The sequence below is a fragment of the Haliotis cracherodii genome, unplaced genomic scaffold (genome assembly GCF_022045235.1).
Source record: "Haliotis cracherodii isolate W230 unplaced genomic scaffold, xgHalCrac1.p SCAF_5, whole genome shotgun sequence".
In the NCBI taxonomy this organism is placed as follows: domain Eukaryota; kingdom Metazoa; phylum Mollusca; class Gastropoda; order Lepetellida; family Haliotidae; genus Haliotis; species Haliotis cracherodii.
This window is the reverse complement of record NW_027266308.1, coordinates 8536099-8553716: the sequence shown is the minus strand read 5'-3', so window position 1 is coordinate 8553716 and position 17618 is coordinate 8536099. Positions and strand designations below refer to the sequence as shown.

The 17618-nt window shown below is 40.7% G+C and overlaps 1 protein-coding gene across 1 annotated transcript in view; it reads left to right on the top strand.

Moving 5' to 3' along the window:
* The window catches only part of LOC139442386 (papilin-like), a 177724-nt gene that overhangs the window by 136443 nt on the left and 23663 nt on the right, over window positions 1–17618 (top strand). The window contains exons 23-27 of the mRNA XM_071223189.1: window positions 462–596; window positions 1054–1176; window positions 5391–5699; window positions 15404–15580; window positions 16739–16924. Coding sequence (XP_071079290.1) covers window positions 462–596; window positions 1054–1176; window positions 5391–5699; window positions 15404–15580; window positions 16739–16924 — 930 coding nt within the window. The remainder of the gene's footprint in view (window positions 1–461; window positions 597–1053; window positions 1177–5390; window positions 5700–15403; window positions 15581–16738; window positions 16925–17618) is intronic.

Below are 17618 nucleotides of genomic sequence, written 5' to 3'. Positions count from 1 at the left end.
TGGTAGTGATAGTCTGTTGTCTACCTCACAGTCTGGTAGTGATAGTCTTCTGTCTACTTCACAGTCTGGTAGCGATAGTCTTCTGTCTACTTCACAGTCTGGTAGTGATAGTCTGTTGTCTACCTCACAGTCTGGTAGTGATAGTCTTCTGTCTACCTCACAGTATGGTAGTGATAGTCTTCTGTCTACCTCACAGTCTGGTAGTGATAGTCTGTTGTCTACCTCACAGTCTGGTAGTGATAGTCTATTGTCTACCTCACAGTCTGGTAGTGATAGTCTTCTGTCTACTTCACAGTCTGGTAGTGATAGTCTTCTGTCTACCTCACAGTCTGGTAGCGATAGTCTTCTGTCTACCTCACAGTCTGGTAGTGATAGTCTTCTGTGAATCTGTAAGTATGTGTGAGATTATAAACTTGTATGACGTGGAGAGTGTGTATTCATCACTGTTTTCCTTCCTCTAGAATCTCACACCAATCCGTGTGGCAGTGGGTCGTCCATGTGTCGCGGAGTGAAGAAATGCGTGGCAGATTCACAGCGCTGTGATGGATACGATGACTGTGGGGACAACTCAGATGAAGAAAACTGTGTTGATTCAAGTAATTACTTGCTTTCATTTCAGTACTTTTAAATAAAAGCCACAAAACCATTTCCATTTATAAGAATCTCTGCTGAAAGTAGATTCCATTGTACAATTCCGACTATATCATAAATGTGTGTTTATGAATCACTGTTAAATAATAATGATACTACTTGTTCACAAAACGTTGAGCGTATACTGCCCCACTGGTTACACCCATCACAAACACATGCAAGGGCAAGTAAATTATTCACCTTGAAAAACAGGAACACATGGTAAAAGTCAAAATATAAGAAACCTTATTTTTTTATATTACAATATGGGTGTTCTTTAACTTCTTTTGAGTAGTATATCTAGCTTGTTATTGACTGATAAATGACAATGTTGACAGTTCTGCCATTCTGAAGTAAATGGTGCAAGAACTGTCATCTGTTTGTGTGTCTTGGCTTATGGATGTGTGGGGTGCGTTGTTTCAGTCAACACTTGCCAGGACGGCAGTTCCATGTGCCGCAGCATCAAGAAATGTGTGGCCGATGTCAGGAGGTGTGATGGATACGACGACTGTGGGGATAACTCAGACGAAGAAAATTGTGATGATGGTGAATACAAATACTTGTCATTTATTTTATATTAAATTACGAATAATTGATGTATGTAGAATAGGATCACGCAAGTGATTTAGGTTTCATGATGCTTTTAACATGGCTTCAGTTATATCAATGCATATGTGCTTGAACTCAAGTCGTCCATAAATGTTCACTTTTATAGCGAGGGGCGGTCGGGTAGCCTAGTGGTATAAGTGTTCACTCGTCACGCCGAAGACCCGGGTTCGATTCCCGACATGGGTACAATGTGTGAAGCCCATTTCTGGTGTCCCCCGCCGTGATATTGCTGGAATATTGCTAAAAGCAACGTAAAACCATACTCACTCACTCACTCATTATTTAGCGATGTACATAGCGTATGTGTGCATGACTGCTTGTGCTGAGAGATACATTGCACAAAGTATACTGACTCCAAGCGAACCAGTCTTTGTTTTAGCCCCTTAATGCCAAATGCTAGGCAGGGTAGGGCTGGGACAAGTTTAAATTTACTTTCCGGGTACCTACCCCCCTATTACCAGACCCTACCCGAGTACCCACTGTACGTCTCAAGAGATACAAAAGGTCTGATTTGGAATTTTTTTACCTCAGCACTTGCAAAACGTATTTAGATACATGTATTAAACAATCTGGTCATTCATACACTGAAGTTGACTTCAGTTATATCTTTATTCAACCGTATGAAAAGTTAGAAGGAATGGGTGCCTAGTCAGAAAGAAATGCGACTTGTAGTGTAACCATTGAGTTCTAGATCATTTTTGTCATTAAACAATATATCACGTGACTAACCACAGGTCCGGGTATTCCTATGGGTACCCTGTCCTACTCAGTACCCACCCGACCAGGGTACCCGAGTTACCCGTCCCAACCCTAAGGCAGGGTACCGTCTTAAAATGGTATGATGATCAAACCCCTGATCTCAACTCTCCAGGCATACCGGTATGCTCTATCCACTGGACCACGAGGCAGTCTCACGCCATGCCCATGTTAAAGTGCAGCTTGGTGTCTCGGTGGGCTAGTGTAAGCAAGGATTACATCCTACCTAAATATTATGTTTAGGATGTTTTACTCTAGAGTATAGTATCCTGCCCTAGTGTGGAAAATCTGGGATAGGTTATGTCCAAAACTTAGGGGTAATTCATCCCAGTGAAACATACCACATACCCAGTGGAAATTGGAAAATGTATCCTGGGATAATTTACACTAACTTGAATCAGCGTGTATTATCCCATGACAGACTTCCTTTGCATAAGCATTGCATGCTGTCATGACATTCATGCTGTCAGCTGGTCACATGACTTCATGACTAGGATAAATTAAATTAGCAAGAGGTTATAATATTCTAGTGTTATTTATGTTGATACTTGCATTTTCATCATGTGTGTGGGATGAGAAATAAGGGGGGGGGATTATATGTTGATAGGATTTATGGGTTCAAATTGTGTGGGAGAATCTAGGGTTGGGACGAGTCCAAATTTACTACAAGGGTACCAACCCCCCTATTACCCGATCCTACCCAGGTACCCGCTGTAGGTCTCAAGAGGTAGGTACAAGCTGTCAGATTGGGAAAAGTTGGGTCCGGGTAGTCCTGTGGGTACCCGGGTCCTACTCAGTACCCACCCGACCTGAGTACCCGAGTTACCCGTCCCAGCCCTAGGATAATCATCCTGATACTAGAGAATTTCATCCTCGGGATAACAAAATAGGGTAGGATAATATTCACTCTTGCACTAGCACTATACAACCAGCATTAGTGTGTTGGTCACTCCCACAAGCATGGCATGGTGGTCGTCTCACCTGCCAACCGTCATAACGATGCTGCGGGGCAAACTGGGATTCAAACCTGAAACTGTGTACAGTTCAGAGCATGGCTCTTTGATCTCATGTTTGTTAAAACCGTTTTCGATGTAAAAAGTGACCAGGGTGCACTAAAAATTAGAAATAGGGAGCTCTTATTAGAATATTATTTTGGTGAAAAAAACAGTTGAAAAATCGTAAATTTTGTGGTTTATGCTGACAACCTGAAATGTTTATATACGACAGAAATAATTTTCCAGAATTTAATTGCCTATAATTAAGGGTATGTATAACACATGCATATTATACACGAATGAATAAGTCTTGTGTACATTGATCAATCAGAAGGGGTGCTAATTGGGATTAGGAAATATCGCCATGGGCGCTTATAAGAATGGGGCGCTTATTACGTTAATTGAATTCATGTTATGAAAGATGACAGAACCCTAAAAGTGCACTACAAGTCCATCAAGTATTCTTGCTTGCTTTGTCTCAGTGAAATGTACACTGACATAGGTGGTGGTGTGAGAGGTCTAGCCTTTCACATACTTTCCTCTAATCTTCCCTGAGGGCCTCTTTGGCTGGTGTTTGTCTATGGGATTACATAATGATGAAGATCAGAGGTAGTTCTTGTGATAAGTCTAATCTCTTTAGATGGCTATTAGCCCCTACACTTACACTGTGGTTGAGGGTGTATGAGTACTGAAGGAGTTTCACTGGAGCTGTTGATACAGTGGGGCTGTTGTGGACATGAATGGAGGGCTAGGGTCTGGGTAATCCTGTTGTTATGCTGTAATGAGGGCTTGAACTCTGGATCTGTAGGTATTAAAGTAAACACAGGGCATTTAGATTATCTGGGTGTGCCATTCTCTGGTCTTGACACAGGCTAAGCAGTGGAGGTACAGGGGAAGGAGGGGCTCCGGAGATTGTCCATTGGTAATCTGCTCTTCCAAATTCAACTTAGCGCAGTTAATTCTAGTGGTAGCCTATCACTACATTGAAAACACCAAATGTTTATCTCCTAATTATTTGCTTAACTTAAACTGCAGGTACCGTATTCGACGTAATAAGCACCCAGGGAACTCTCAAAATTAGAAATAGGGGGTTCTTATTGTTGAAAGATAAATTTTGTGGTTTATGCTGACAGCCTGAAATGTTTATATACGAGAGATACATGTTACCAGAAATTAATTGCCCATAATTAAGGGTGCATATAACACACGAATGCGTATTATACGAGAATAAATAAGTGTTGTGTACATTGATCAATTGGAAGGTGTGCTAATAGGTATTGTTCACTAGCCAATATATTAGCAAATATCCCCGTGGGCGCTTATAAGAGAGGGCGCTTATTACGTCGAATACGGTACCTGTAGTATAAGTTAAGCAAATAATTAGGAGATAAATATTTGGTGTTTTTCAATGTAGTGATAGGCTACCACTAGAATTAACTGCACTAAGTTGAATTTGGAAGAGCGTCAACCTAGCTCTACATTTAACAATGTATGTTTATCCCTATTCTACCATGACTAAATAAACAGCTAACTTTTTGTGTCAGGAAATATTGAGTGAAGTGGCATGGGCTGAAAGCAATGCTTTCAGTGGCTTGATCTGAATTACGGAATCACCGACAAAACAAAAGATGGCGCTGTATTTGCTCGAACAGTTTTTTATAAATATGTCAGACATTGAAAGCATGTAGCATGGCAACTTCATAAGCTAATATATGAGGTGGGTAACCCTAATGAAGACTAAGCAAGTCTTGCAAGGTTTCGTTCTACATCGCATGTAACAATTATGATGTTATGTCGCTCTTTGTGACGAAAAATATATGACGTCACTGTTGTATATGTTTTTCTTCACAAGATGTATTGCTTGACATCCTTTAAATATTACAGTAACTGTAATTCTGCCTTTAGTAACCTATCATGATTATCTTAAAATCAGGGATGTCAACCGCTGCAAAACATTTCATTCACGTATAGGCTAAAAGACAACTTGACTCCACACCCCACGTTATAGTGCAAGTATTTGTGATAGAAAACTTATGATCCGACGATATCGTGAATGAATAATAGTAAAGCGGTTTATGATGCTGAAAGCTCTGATTGAAAACAGGACAATCTGCGACGGTTTTCATTAGTCAAGAGTCTCATCTTACCTAAAACATTTAATTCTCCACCATAGCTCAGGCTTGACACGAATGATACCTTGTTGTACCGATATGGTCGCAAAACCAGGGGTGCCTAATTAATTTCTAGGTGTTTATATACAGTAAATTTAATATCTTGAATGGTATGGAAGTTTATGCATATCATGTAAACACTTCCAAGTATCCTTCCAAGTATATACGGGTTGAATGACATTAATTCTGTAGCAGCTGTGACTAAGGTATTGTTTTATGATGTCTGCAGATAACCAAATAGTGTCTATCGACTGTGGTACCAGCACCCACGGCTGCTGCCCAGATGGGCAGACATCTGCCACTGGACCCAACCAAGAAGGCTGTCCCAATGGGGGCAACCCTGGAGGGAGGGAGTGTCGGCGTTCCCGCTACGGCTGCTGCCCAGACAGGGTCACACCTGCCTCTGGCCCACACAACTATGGCTGTGAGGGTGATGGGTGTGAGAGGTCGGCCTACGGCTGCTGTCCAGATAGCAAGACCAAGGCAACAGGCCCAAACCACCAGGGCTGCTCATCAGGTCATGGGTCTTTTGATCCAGGTAAGCTTAATGAAAATGTGGTATTCTTTGAAATCCAAAGAGAAAATATGAAATAAATCCTACTGTGACTTGTGTGCATCTACACATATGTTGAATGTATATTAAAAGCACTCAGCAACATCACTTCTTCTCCAGAACTGGTTGATGCACTTACCGGAGACTATAAATATATCTTCTTGACTAATAGAGTCATCATCCCGAGGCAAGAGAGTTAACTGACTATAAAAGTCCAGTTTCCACCCTTGCAGAACTAGGCTGCTATTATGGAGTTACATTTTGGCTGGACTAACGAGTCTATGCATAGTCCAAAAAAAATTGCTCAACAAAATCGAAATCCGGTTAGTAAACTGTTTCGAAGTTTTTTCATGTTTTTAATCAAGGTGCTCACGTGATTTGATGCACTTCGCGATGTAAGACCCGTTTTATCACAATATAGGTCTTGGTTATCGATCAGATCGTCTTGACAGGGCGCCGCCATTTTGTTTGAAACAAATGCAAGTGAGATGAGAGTTGGAATCTGATTGGTCCATAGGAGAGGCTTAGAAGGGACATAACTTGTAATAAGCAATTGTGGCACTACGATCGAGCCCAGGAATTCCAGCCAAGTTCGGCAAGGTGGAAATTGGACTTGTAAAGCCAATTAACTCCCTTGCCTCGGGAAGATGACTAGAGTTGATATTTTCCACACCATTAGCGACCAAGTTAAAATGTCCAACATCATTGTGTGTTGAGGTCTACAGGGCAAAATAGGTTCCAAGTCCAGTATCCCTTCCTTGCGATGACAGCTGACTAATGAACCCAGTCCAGCTTCCCTGTCAGACTGTTGTCATGTGGAGTGATGTCAAACATGATCCTCTCTTCGTGATGTCATTGACATCTTCAAACATCTGGGCCCATTTGCACAAAGCAATCTTAGCGCTAAGACGATCGTAAGCCTATATTAATATGTGGGAGTTACGATCATCTTAGCCCTATGATCGCGTTGTGCAAGTGGGCCCAGGTTAATGACCTTGGGCTTGTTTCTTTTATTTAGGAATTACTAATAAAAAAGACCAGTACCGGCTGTGTGGTGATTCCAGTGAGAACCGATGTTACAACGCTAGTTACTGCATTGAAATTGCATTTGAAACTATTCCTTTGCTCTTGGTAGCTGTACACACTATATTGCTTATATTGATTCTGATAAAGCGTCTTTTCATTCAGATCGATAGGAGCCTGATGCCACTATTTTCTGAAACATGGCGTACAGTGAAATATTGTTAGCATACATATATGCCTGACGTCCAGTGTATTCAGTGTCTGTCCATACCTACTGGAAACACTATCTCTAGTCGTGCTAGGAAGTATTCCCACAATTTACCCACAAATGACTGGCCCCCACACTACCCACTCCTGGTTTGCATTCTCACAGGGGGAGGTAACTCCTCAATGTTTTCCTTGACCAGATACCAGATGTTGGAGACCTAAGGCTTCCTGATAGGCAAAATAACATAAATACGCAAGTGCTATGGTATTTAAGTTGAAGGTTCTCTGGACCTGAAACATGAATCATGGCAACATTCACTTCATGTCGTTTGTAAGACGATATGCTCTGTTGGAAGGCAGTTTTGGTGATAATATTTCTGAAGCAGATGTGGAAGTGGATGTTATTGACACTAATCTGTTTCTTGATTTCATCTTCATTGATAATGCCCACTGAACATTGTCTGGATAACACACATGAGATACTGCACATGTTGTGCATGATAATAAATGTAGAGTGTCTAATATTCTTGTCAAGGACATAGTCATAACTTGGCGACATAAAGAAACTGCAAGTGTTTTGATGGAGTGCCAAAATGATGTGTTTTCCCTGGAATTGTGTCTTGTCAGCATGTTCCACTGCAGCCAGCCAGCAGACCGAGAACCGAGGAGGTGTGTGTGCAGTCTCTGGTGTCATGTTTCAAATAGTCATGATAAACTCTTAATAACTACTGTAAATCATGAAATTGATGCTAGGATGAAATTAATGCAAAAAATGCTCACATTAATAAAGCGACACATTTGTTTCTGGACATATTGGAGTAGACTGTCATGTCAGGTTCACTGCAAATGGCCGGTAAAGCAAAAGCAGTTGTGGTGAATATATAACAATCACATTTACGTTCAAGGGATTGCGCTAACCGGTGTAACAACACTAATGGAACCTGTACAATGTTTATCAGTGAGCCCATCTGTCTCATTTTAATAGACCGCCTCTGGTGGTCTCCGGTAAAGCGTCCGCCCAGAGAGCAGAAGGACCGGGGTTAGATCCCCAGCCGCGTCATACCAAAAGATGTTAAAAGAATGTACTTGTTGTTACCCTGTCTGGCGCTTGGCATTAAGGGGCTAAAACAAGGACTGGTCGGCTCGGAGTCAGTATACTGTGTCAGAATGGGGTGGTCATGTTAAACTGCAGCATGGTATCTCAGTGAGCTAGCACTATAAATCAGCATCAGTCCGAACTAGTACAAGCAGGCACACACACACACACGTGCATGCACATCGCTATATAAGTGCAATAATCTTGGACGTGACGTTATATACGTGTCATATGGTCAAGCAGCTGAGGTTGTTTGTGAAGATGGCAAATGATATTATTCAATAGGACTGCTATCATCCCATACTATATCCAGTGAACAGTCTTGGTGTAGACTGACATCTAGTCTCTGAAATGAACATATCATACAGAAAAAAAATAGTTGTTAAAGTATCTTAATAAAAATCTGATAAAAAGGAGCCCAGAGACTCTCTTCATTTCCTGATACTGCAGAAATCTAGACTTGCCAAACATTATAGACTTGCATGGGCTGTATTTGATATATTTGTATCAGGGTCTGTAAGACAGACTAAGTCTTGGTGTAAGGGTTTGTTGATGAGTTTTTATAAGGCAGGGCTACTTGCGTTAATGTAATGATACTTTTAGGCCAGGCAATGATGATATATGACAATTTGGTGACTCATTGATTTCATAAATTTACCATAACTCAAATGTTAAGGTCACTTGTTGATGATTTCATGCACGAAGTGTTGCCAGTATCGTATGGGGACTTTAAATTTGTAGCATATTTAAGGATTGGATGCCATTGAAGGTCAAGGTCGCATCAGAAATTATTTTATTAAACGGGAAACGCTTATACCTTTGTGGATGGTGTAAGGTAGCTCAAGGTTAGAATTAGCATAGAAATTAATATTAAATTAAAGTAAATTAATTAAGAATCTGTATAGCGGATATTGGTGAGGTCAACTGTCAACTGATTTGGCCAACTCAAAATTGTTCACGGTACATAATTCTGGTGGGAATGTAATGCAAACGCTTTTCCAGTTATTTGAGATAATAAAACCTGATTTTCAACAATATACAATTAAAAAAACACAGCACAGGTTTCTTAGATTGACATATAGTTTATGTATCTTTGTACCATGGGTGGCACCATTGGTTGTATCTTACTAGTCCACAGCTCATTTCGGACTACTGGTTACGTAAAGCAACAAGATTTTGGGATAAAAATAATCTGTCTAGATTGTTAGTAGTTTTGGACTAATGATTGTGTCTATTCTTGCATGTACAGGCATATTTAGTTTCCATGGCTCTCATTATGTACAGTATATTTAGAAGAGCCTTGAACATTTCTGTAAAATTGTATAAGAAATTTTGAAAAAATAAATTGTTAATCTCGGTCGAAATAATCTATAATCTGCATGTAGTATTTATCAATGTTGATATAAAATATGTGTTTATGTGCTTCTGCGATGCTGACAGATTAATAACCTGTTTTCTGAAAAAAAATTAACAAATGAACTCAAATGCTTTCCTCATGTGGCAAACAAATCTGTTAAAATACAAATCTAAATCTTTCTTCACTTATCATTTTAATCACTGTACTTGAAAGAAATTGTAGAAAAAAAATAACTTAACATCTCTCAAAACACTGATAAATAGTTGTTTTTATGGTTAATGTGAATAACAGCAACTCTCCAGAGATTGTTAATGTGGGTTGTGTCTGCTGAGCTATCTACAGGTAGGTGGCAGCACCAGCCCTCCGAGTCCCGACAGGTGGTGTTGTAATGCTCTGTTCCCAGGGGTGTAGCAGTTAAAACAGTGAGCACATTGCCCACGGGATTGGCCCAGGACTGCCAGGGACGGTGAAGGGGGATCAGCCCAGGACTGCCAGGGATGGCAAAGGGGGGTCAGCCCAGGACTGCCAGGGACGGCAAAGGGGGGTCAGCCCAGGACTGCCTGGGACGGTGGAGGGGGAACAGCCCAGGACTGCCAGGGACGGCAAAGGGGGGGGGGGGGGGCAGCCCAGGACTGCCAGGGACGGTGGAAGGGGATCAGCCAAGGACTGCCAGGGACGGCAAAAGGGGGATCAGCCCAGGACTGCCAGGGACGGTGGAGGGGGATCAGCCCAGGACTGCCAGGGACGGTGGAGGGGGAACAGCCCAGGACTGCCAGGGACGGTGAAGGGGGGTCAGCCCAGGACTGCCAGGGACGGCAAAAGGGGGGTCCAGAATACAAGCACAGGAGCATGGGAAGGGGTGTGGGTTTGGTCTAAAGCCACTTTTTAACAGTTATCCAATTTTATGAGGACGGGACTGATTAATGTAGGAGGAAAGCCCGAAGTGATGCAGGTCTCAGACGTTTACCACTTTGGTGAAACCCATGAGCATGAGTATGGTGCTGACAAACCTAGAAACATTATCGGGGCGAGCTTGGATTTGAACCCACATTCATAGGTTTTTGGTGTGCCAAAGAGATGCAGCTCTACACAGTGAATTGTGGCACCGTGGATGCTTTGGCCACTCATGCCCCCTGAGCGGGAAGGGAGCCATAAGTATATATTGTTTCTATTCATGTTTATTAATTATCTATTATCATATTATGTCCGTTACATAGATCTGGGTGCAGTTGTACAAAAGCAGTCTTAGTGCTTAGGTGATCGTAGCTGCCATACCCTAACATAGACTTACGACAAGGTTGTTGTGTACAATGACACCAAGGACCATTGCAGTTACTGGGGATATGCAAATTTAGATTTCAGATGTTTGTTAAAAAAAGTTAATGTTATTTCCTGGTCCATATTAGATCTACCAGAGATAGTATACTAAGCTGCAGGGCAAAAGAATCTACCGTATATCGCAGTCTATAAAGTGACCACTCATATAAGGCTTCAAAACTTAGGCTTATTTATATACCTCGTCCATTAAGTGAATCGGAATGAAGCACATCACCAGCACATGCACAATCCCTACATTTGCAATAAAAACGTGTTTGTCTTTCACAGAAAATATTTACATCGTTTCCCTTCAGTGAATTCAGGTTAACAAACATGACAACAATTAAACTTGGTCAACGCAAATTTGAAATTTGAGATAAAAAATCACAAGACATGTTGATTTACCCAATAAATTATATTTCCTGTTCTGCTAGGCATTGTTTTATATGCATAGATTAAGATTACTGTATGTATTGTCTCATAAACTAAGCCAGAAGCCGCCATCAGCTGTGCACACGTTTTCTTGAGAAATTGTTTACCAAGAAATGACAAATATTATCAAAAAGTTACAAGTCCAAAACACTGCAAACTTAAGGTCCAAAATGCAGCTATGATACCCGCATCAAATACATCACCATCAAATAACCATGTCTTGTTTATTTCATTTTTAGCCACCATCACACATAGGTGTATACTTTCTTTTGCCCAACATTTTAGTACATGCAACAGACATTTCAGACAGGCCGTTACAGCATGTTCAAGCACAGCTATCTCATTGATAATGATAAATACAAACTGTTGATGAAATTCACTCATGTTTCGGAGATAAAATGCGCGTGTAGCAGGAAAATATAATCACTGATATCTCTACACTACCTTGATGTCAGATTAACACAGCAATGGTGAGGAAAAACAAGTTTAAAACTAATAAGAGCATGTGATACCTCGAGTCAAATTTTCAGGAGATGATAAACAAAATTAGTTGTTTGGAAAACTTCAGAAAGCATTATCGCAAATGAAGTGCTCAAAATAACAAACACATTTGGCAGTGCCTGTCTGAAATGTAAATGTATATTGGGGGAATGCAGGGGGGTAATTCTCCCCCTTGTCGAAGGGCAATGAGGGTGGCCAGTGGTGATTACATACACAGGGGGTAAGACAGATAGACAGGGGGCCGATACCACAAATATCTCGGGGTCACACAGACACGTAGAGAAAGGTTAGACACAAACAAAATATGAGTTTAACTGTTTGAGAGGTGATTCACCTTACTTCTGTTGCTACTGACATTCAGTACACACCTGACACCCTTTAGATGCCTCCGGTTACGTCATCCATTGTTTTAAGAGGTGTCGGATATTCGTATGACCTCTAATGATCATTATTGCTGTCTTTGACTAGGGAATTTTTGAATTTACAAATTATCTGATATATTATTATCAAATAATCTGACCTGTTTACTGTTGTAAGAGGTTATAACTGATATTCATATGACCTCTAATGATCATTGTTGCTGTCTTTGACTAGGGTATTTTGGAATTTACAAATTATCTGATATATTAATTTCAAATCTAACTTAAGGTTTCAAGGAATGATGATATGGCAAAAGATTCTGAGTATGCCGCCATGGAAACCTCAGATTACACATGCTTCTTGGCAGAATGAAGTCCTGATGACTTTTTACAATTTTTATAATTTTAGTCTGTACCTTTGATGTAGGTCTTTTAAAATTTTATAACCCAATAGCTGCTAAATAGGTCTTTACAAACATTATGCTAACTATATTTCTTGTCACAGAACATGAGATTTTTTTAGGACTAGTCCAGAGGACTTGTGTCAACCTTATTTCACTAGTCTTTAGAGTTTGTTGCTAGGCCTGCTTTGAACAAGACAAAAATGTTTCCTATTTCTTTCATTTTCTATCAGTTTTATTTACTTCCAATTTGTAGAACACTTGAAGCCTAGAGAACTGGAATTATAGCCCTCAACTGCTACTAGTCAACGAGGACGTCCTTCATTGGATGTTAACTACTCCTCTGCACAATTTCGTAGTCTCAAATTTCAAAGGCTGTAACACTATATCGTCTCTAGGAATTCTTTACAAAGTCATACTTTTGTTTTTTTTCTTGTTGGTTTGTTGTTTAACATCGCACTCCGCAATATTCCAGCTATATTGCTGCTTTTTTTAAATATTTTTTTTCCCCCATGTTTCATGTAAAATGATCAGAAACTGAAATGTGCAAACTCATTTGAGTGATATCTTAAGAAATTTTATCGTCTTCTACATGTTTTAGAGAAACACGCTCGGTGTAATGTGAAACCAGTGTTGCATTGACTAGGCGCTGGTCGAGTCTATTTCTGTATGGGAGCTATAGGGGGACTACCAACTCAAATATTTGTTTTTACTCGACATTTGACATATTTTTTCAATTCATTCTAACATATTTGATCTCTTTTTGTTGGCATCTAAGCTAGATAAACACTCCTCCTCGGTCATGCTTGTAATTGTAAACCCTTGAGGTGAGCGCCTTGGGAGCAAGACCTTGGTTTTACCCGCGACTCTCTACTTGTGGAATGAAAGAAACATTTCCACAGTATAGTGGATGATAAGGAAGGATTTTAATGTAGCTTCTTTCATTGTTTTACAGCCATTGTTGAAGATGCTCATTTCTTGGTTCATTATGACAAGATTCAGAACTTGATATTTGCGTTTGTGTTGGTTTAGCTGTCAAGTGGTATATGAGTGAATTCCGTAATGAACTACTGCTAGAGATGGTTGTGAGTCGGGGATAATCCCAATGGTGGTGACTAAAATCTGCCATATTTTCTCTTCTTCATGCCACTGGAGATTTTCACTTCGGAACCACGATGTCCTCCCATTTAGGGAAACCTCAAAATCGATCAACATATTTAGTAACAGTTCTTTATTATGCCAGTATGTGAGCTGTCCACATGTGTGCAACAGAGTGAATAGTGGTAAACTACGGTGTTGTGGGTCTATTCTGGCCTCAGTGTTCCTTTTTATTTTTACCCCCAATGAAGTGTCATAGCGACTGATTTACGACACCCATTGTCTGAAGAACATTTAATTGCAAAGGCTCATTACCCTGGAGCCATGACATCTATATGCCTTGAAACATTCAATTGCTGTTATTTATAAGATGCTAATCCTAATTGTTAATCTCCATTTTTGTGTTCATCGACCGTCTGCCATCCTGAACGAGATGTGGAAGTATGTCACTGATGAATTACTGTTTACATTTATATTTATTACTTACTAAATGTCAGGTGACCTTGGCTATATAAGCCTTGGTCCAGAGAGATTGAAAAAAAGAAAGGTCTTACCCTTAGCCTAGCTAGGGTTAGGCTGGGTGCTCCGGGGCACCTAGACAACAACCACTACCACTATGTGCTGACCTGGCACATAGTGTCTTTTGTATGTAAATATCTACATGTATAAAGTCAAACTGTATATACCGCAAGCCATCATCTCCAAGTTGTCACTTCCTACTGAGAACCATACGTCGGCCCCTTGCATATACGAGAATACAAATTATTCACTAATCAACGTCAGACGACACGCGTTGTTAGAAGGACAGACGTGTTTTTAACCAGCACTAAGTCATTGACCTGACCATGACCTTGAAAATGTTCATGTGTCTTCGAGCGTCAGCACACATTCTGATGGACTGGATTAAGGCAAAATAAATCTAAGATCATAACAAATTAATTTTTAAATATTCATCCCGGCCCTCCCCATAACAAAACACAGTGCCGCACATTACTATAGATTGTGCCCATATCGACAGCCAAAGAAAATTGCTATTTGTATTCCTCTTACTTTATGTAATGGAGAAATCCTGATAATCTGTCGACACCGGTAGAATCAAAAGGTTCAAGTGATTACTCCGACTTAACCATGTTATGGTTAATGTATTTTTTCTCTATGATTTTGCATAATGACCTATAGCTGCAACAGTTTTACTTTTTAAAATGGACGTTCCGAATGGCGTCTGAATTCCTGGCTCAGAATCAACTGCAACAACAAGAGCATGATGTCATTGTAGCAGGGCGTGGAGTCATCCCACAGATGACATCCTTACCTTGTCAGATTGCTGACGGGGTTAACCTCTTTGGTCATGTGGACAAGGCGTCCGACCTCTGATGAGAAGGTCTGTGGTTCGAATCCCATCACGGGACTCGGAAATTTTATGGCCGCAACATTGGCGCCTAACGTGGGGCTGAGCACGTTCATATTAAATTTGAACAAAATAAGCCTCAGCACCCTACTATCCGGCCCGGGACGTGCCTTCTGTTGACAAGGGAGTATGTAGCAGGGGGGTATGTAGCAGGGCGTGGAGTCATCCCATGACATCCAGATGACATCCGTCAGCTTGCTGACGGGGTTAACCTCTTTGGTCATGTGGACAAGGCGTCCGACCTCTGATCAGGTCTGTGGTTCGAATCCCATCACGGGACTCGGAAATTTTATGGCCGCAACATCATTCTCACAGTATATTTTATTCCAGAAAACATTGAGGCTCTATGTGAGTAACATCAGTTAATGTACCTGTATGCTTCGGGCAGCTTGGTAAAGAAATAATGTATAGTGTCCTAAAGCCTGTGGATGTTTAGATACTTACTCTGGTAGAGTGTAGACATAGGCTGATACGAGCACTTTGTCTGCAGCGTCATGTGGCCTGCCTCAAGAGAAGGGCGACTGCTCCGACTACTCCGCACAGTGGCACTTCAGCATGGAGATGGGGACCTGCTCCCAGTTCTGGTACGGGGGATGCGGAGGCAACGCCAACCGCTTCAACAACCAGAGTGACTGTGAAAAATCCTGTGTTCATGTTAAAGGCCCAGGTGAGACATTTACCGAGACAACCGTGTAGATCCTGGTTAGAATTGGTCTTCTGCAACCTTGCATGTTGTATGAGTGAGTGGGTATGGTTTTACGTCGCTTTTAGCAATATTTCAGCAATGTCACGTAGGGGGACACCAGAAATGAGCTTCACACATTGTACCCATGTGGGAAGTCAAACCAAGTTCTTTGGAGTGACGAGCGAACGCTTAAACCACAAGGCTACCCCACCTCTCTCTTGTTGTAAGAGGATACTAGCATGATCGGGTGATCAGGTTTGCTGATTTGGTTGATGCACTTCATTGTATCCCAATTGGGTAGATTGATGCTCATGATGTCAATCACTGGATTGACTGATCCAGACACAATTATTTACATACCATCATCATAGATGGAATATTGAATAGTGCACTGTTAACAGAGCTCCAGATAAGCTGTGTATCTGCTTAAAATATGCATCAGAAATGCAGAAATACGCAGTAAAATAAAATCCAAGTGTATCAAATACGCAACGGACATTACAGATAAGCTACAAAAATAAAACTTGTGCGTATCATCAAAATATTGTGAAGTAACCCTGCGCATTCGATTAGCAAATTAGCAACTTATTTTGAATTTATAAACGGGCATTCCGTCAACCTTGCCAAACTCCACGATGACAGTTACATCATGATCATTTGCCATCACACTTTCTTGTAGAAGTATCGTGGTATTTTGGAGTCCTATAAAGCTCTCGAACCTACATGACACCAGTTTGCAGAGACTAGATGAATAGTGTTTTTAAATATGTAACTTAAATACTCACATGTGTAAAAACTAGTGGGTAACAGAAATTTGAATACCCAGATAGAATTACTGATACCCAATGATTTTAAAATGCATGGGTAAAATACCCACAACACCAAAAGCTTATCTGGAGCTCTGGTTAAACAACAACAAACAAATAAAAACAACATGTGCATGCACTCTCTCTGTGCACAGACTGCCTGCAGATTTTCGCCCAGGAACAAAGATTACAATCTGACTTTAGTTTACTGTCTACACTAAAATGAACCATATCTCTTTTGCACTTCCATTTACAACTTATATCAGTGACAGAAAACTGAATTCATGATCTGGACTAGTACCTGACAGTGTAACATATGTGCCCATGTTTGTAGGTGCATGTCGGTTGCCCAAAGCTAAGGGACCTTGCAAGGCTAGCAAGCCGAGGTACTACTTCCACCACCAGAGTGGGGAGTGCAAGAAGTTCACTTATGGTGGTTGTCGTGGAAATGCCAACCGGTACCACTCGAAGGCCGACTGTGAAAGGAAATGTTCAGACTCCACCTACATTGATTCAGAAGGTGACGATTTTTTCATTGACCTTAAAGAATTTTCTTTAATTTCTTTTTACTAATTCATTGAGATCTACCAAGGAGGATGCTATGTTTGATGGAATTTTGAGAAACATTAGGCCAGGCGTTTTATATTTTTCGTATTACAGACCCGCCTACTGTAATTTTTGCGAAAATGTGAAAATAAAATAAATCAGATTCCCATTTTTTTCCCCGCTGATAGCCGCGTAGTCAGTTATTTTATTTGTTATCATCACCTTTTAACAAAAAACATATGAATTTACTGTTGTAAACTAGTAAAGAGATACATAATCGATCTTTGTTGATCTCGAAGCCGGACATGAATAGCCTCCCTTGATAAATGCCCTTTTTGTAAGTGGTAGAATTTTTATTGTTACAAGGGGCTTTGTCGTCACAAATGGCAGTCTTTGAGCACAGAATATGTTCATAAAGTATGCCAGAGGCATTCTGCATTAAAAAAAAAATGCATCTGGCTTTTTTTTCCCCCCTCCAACCCTGGACTTTTGGCTGAAAAAGCTGTAATCATAAAAATAGATAAAAAGCCTGGCCTTAGGATAGTCTGACATGACTTCAGCAAAATAGTAAATTCCTAAAGAAGCCCCTTTATTATGTGTTGGGTTGATACTACTCAGTGATCTGTAGTATTTTAGATTTTTTAGGCGGTTGTGTTTGCAGTATTGCG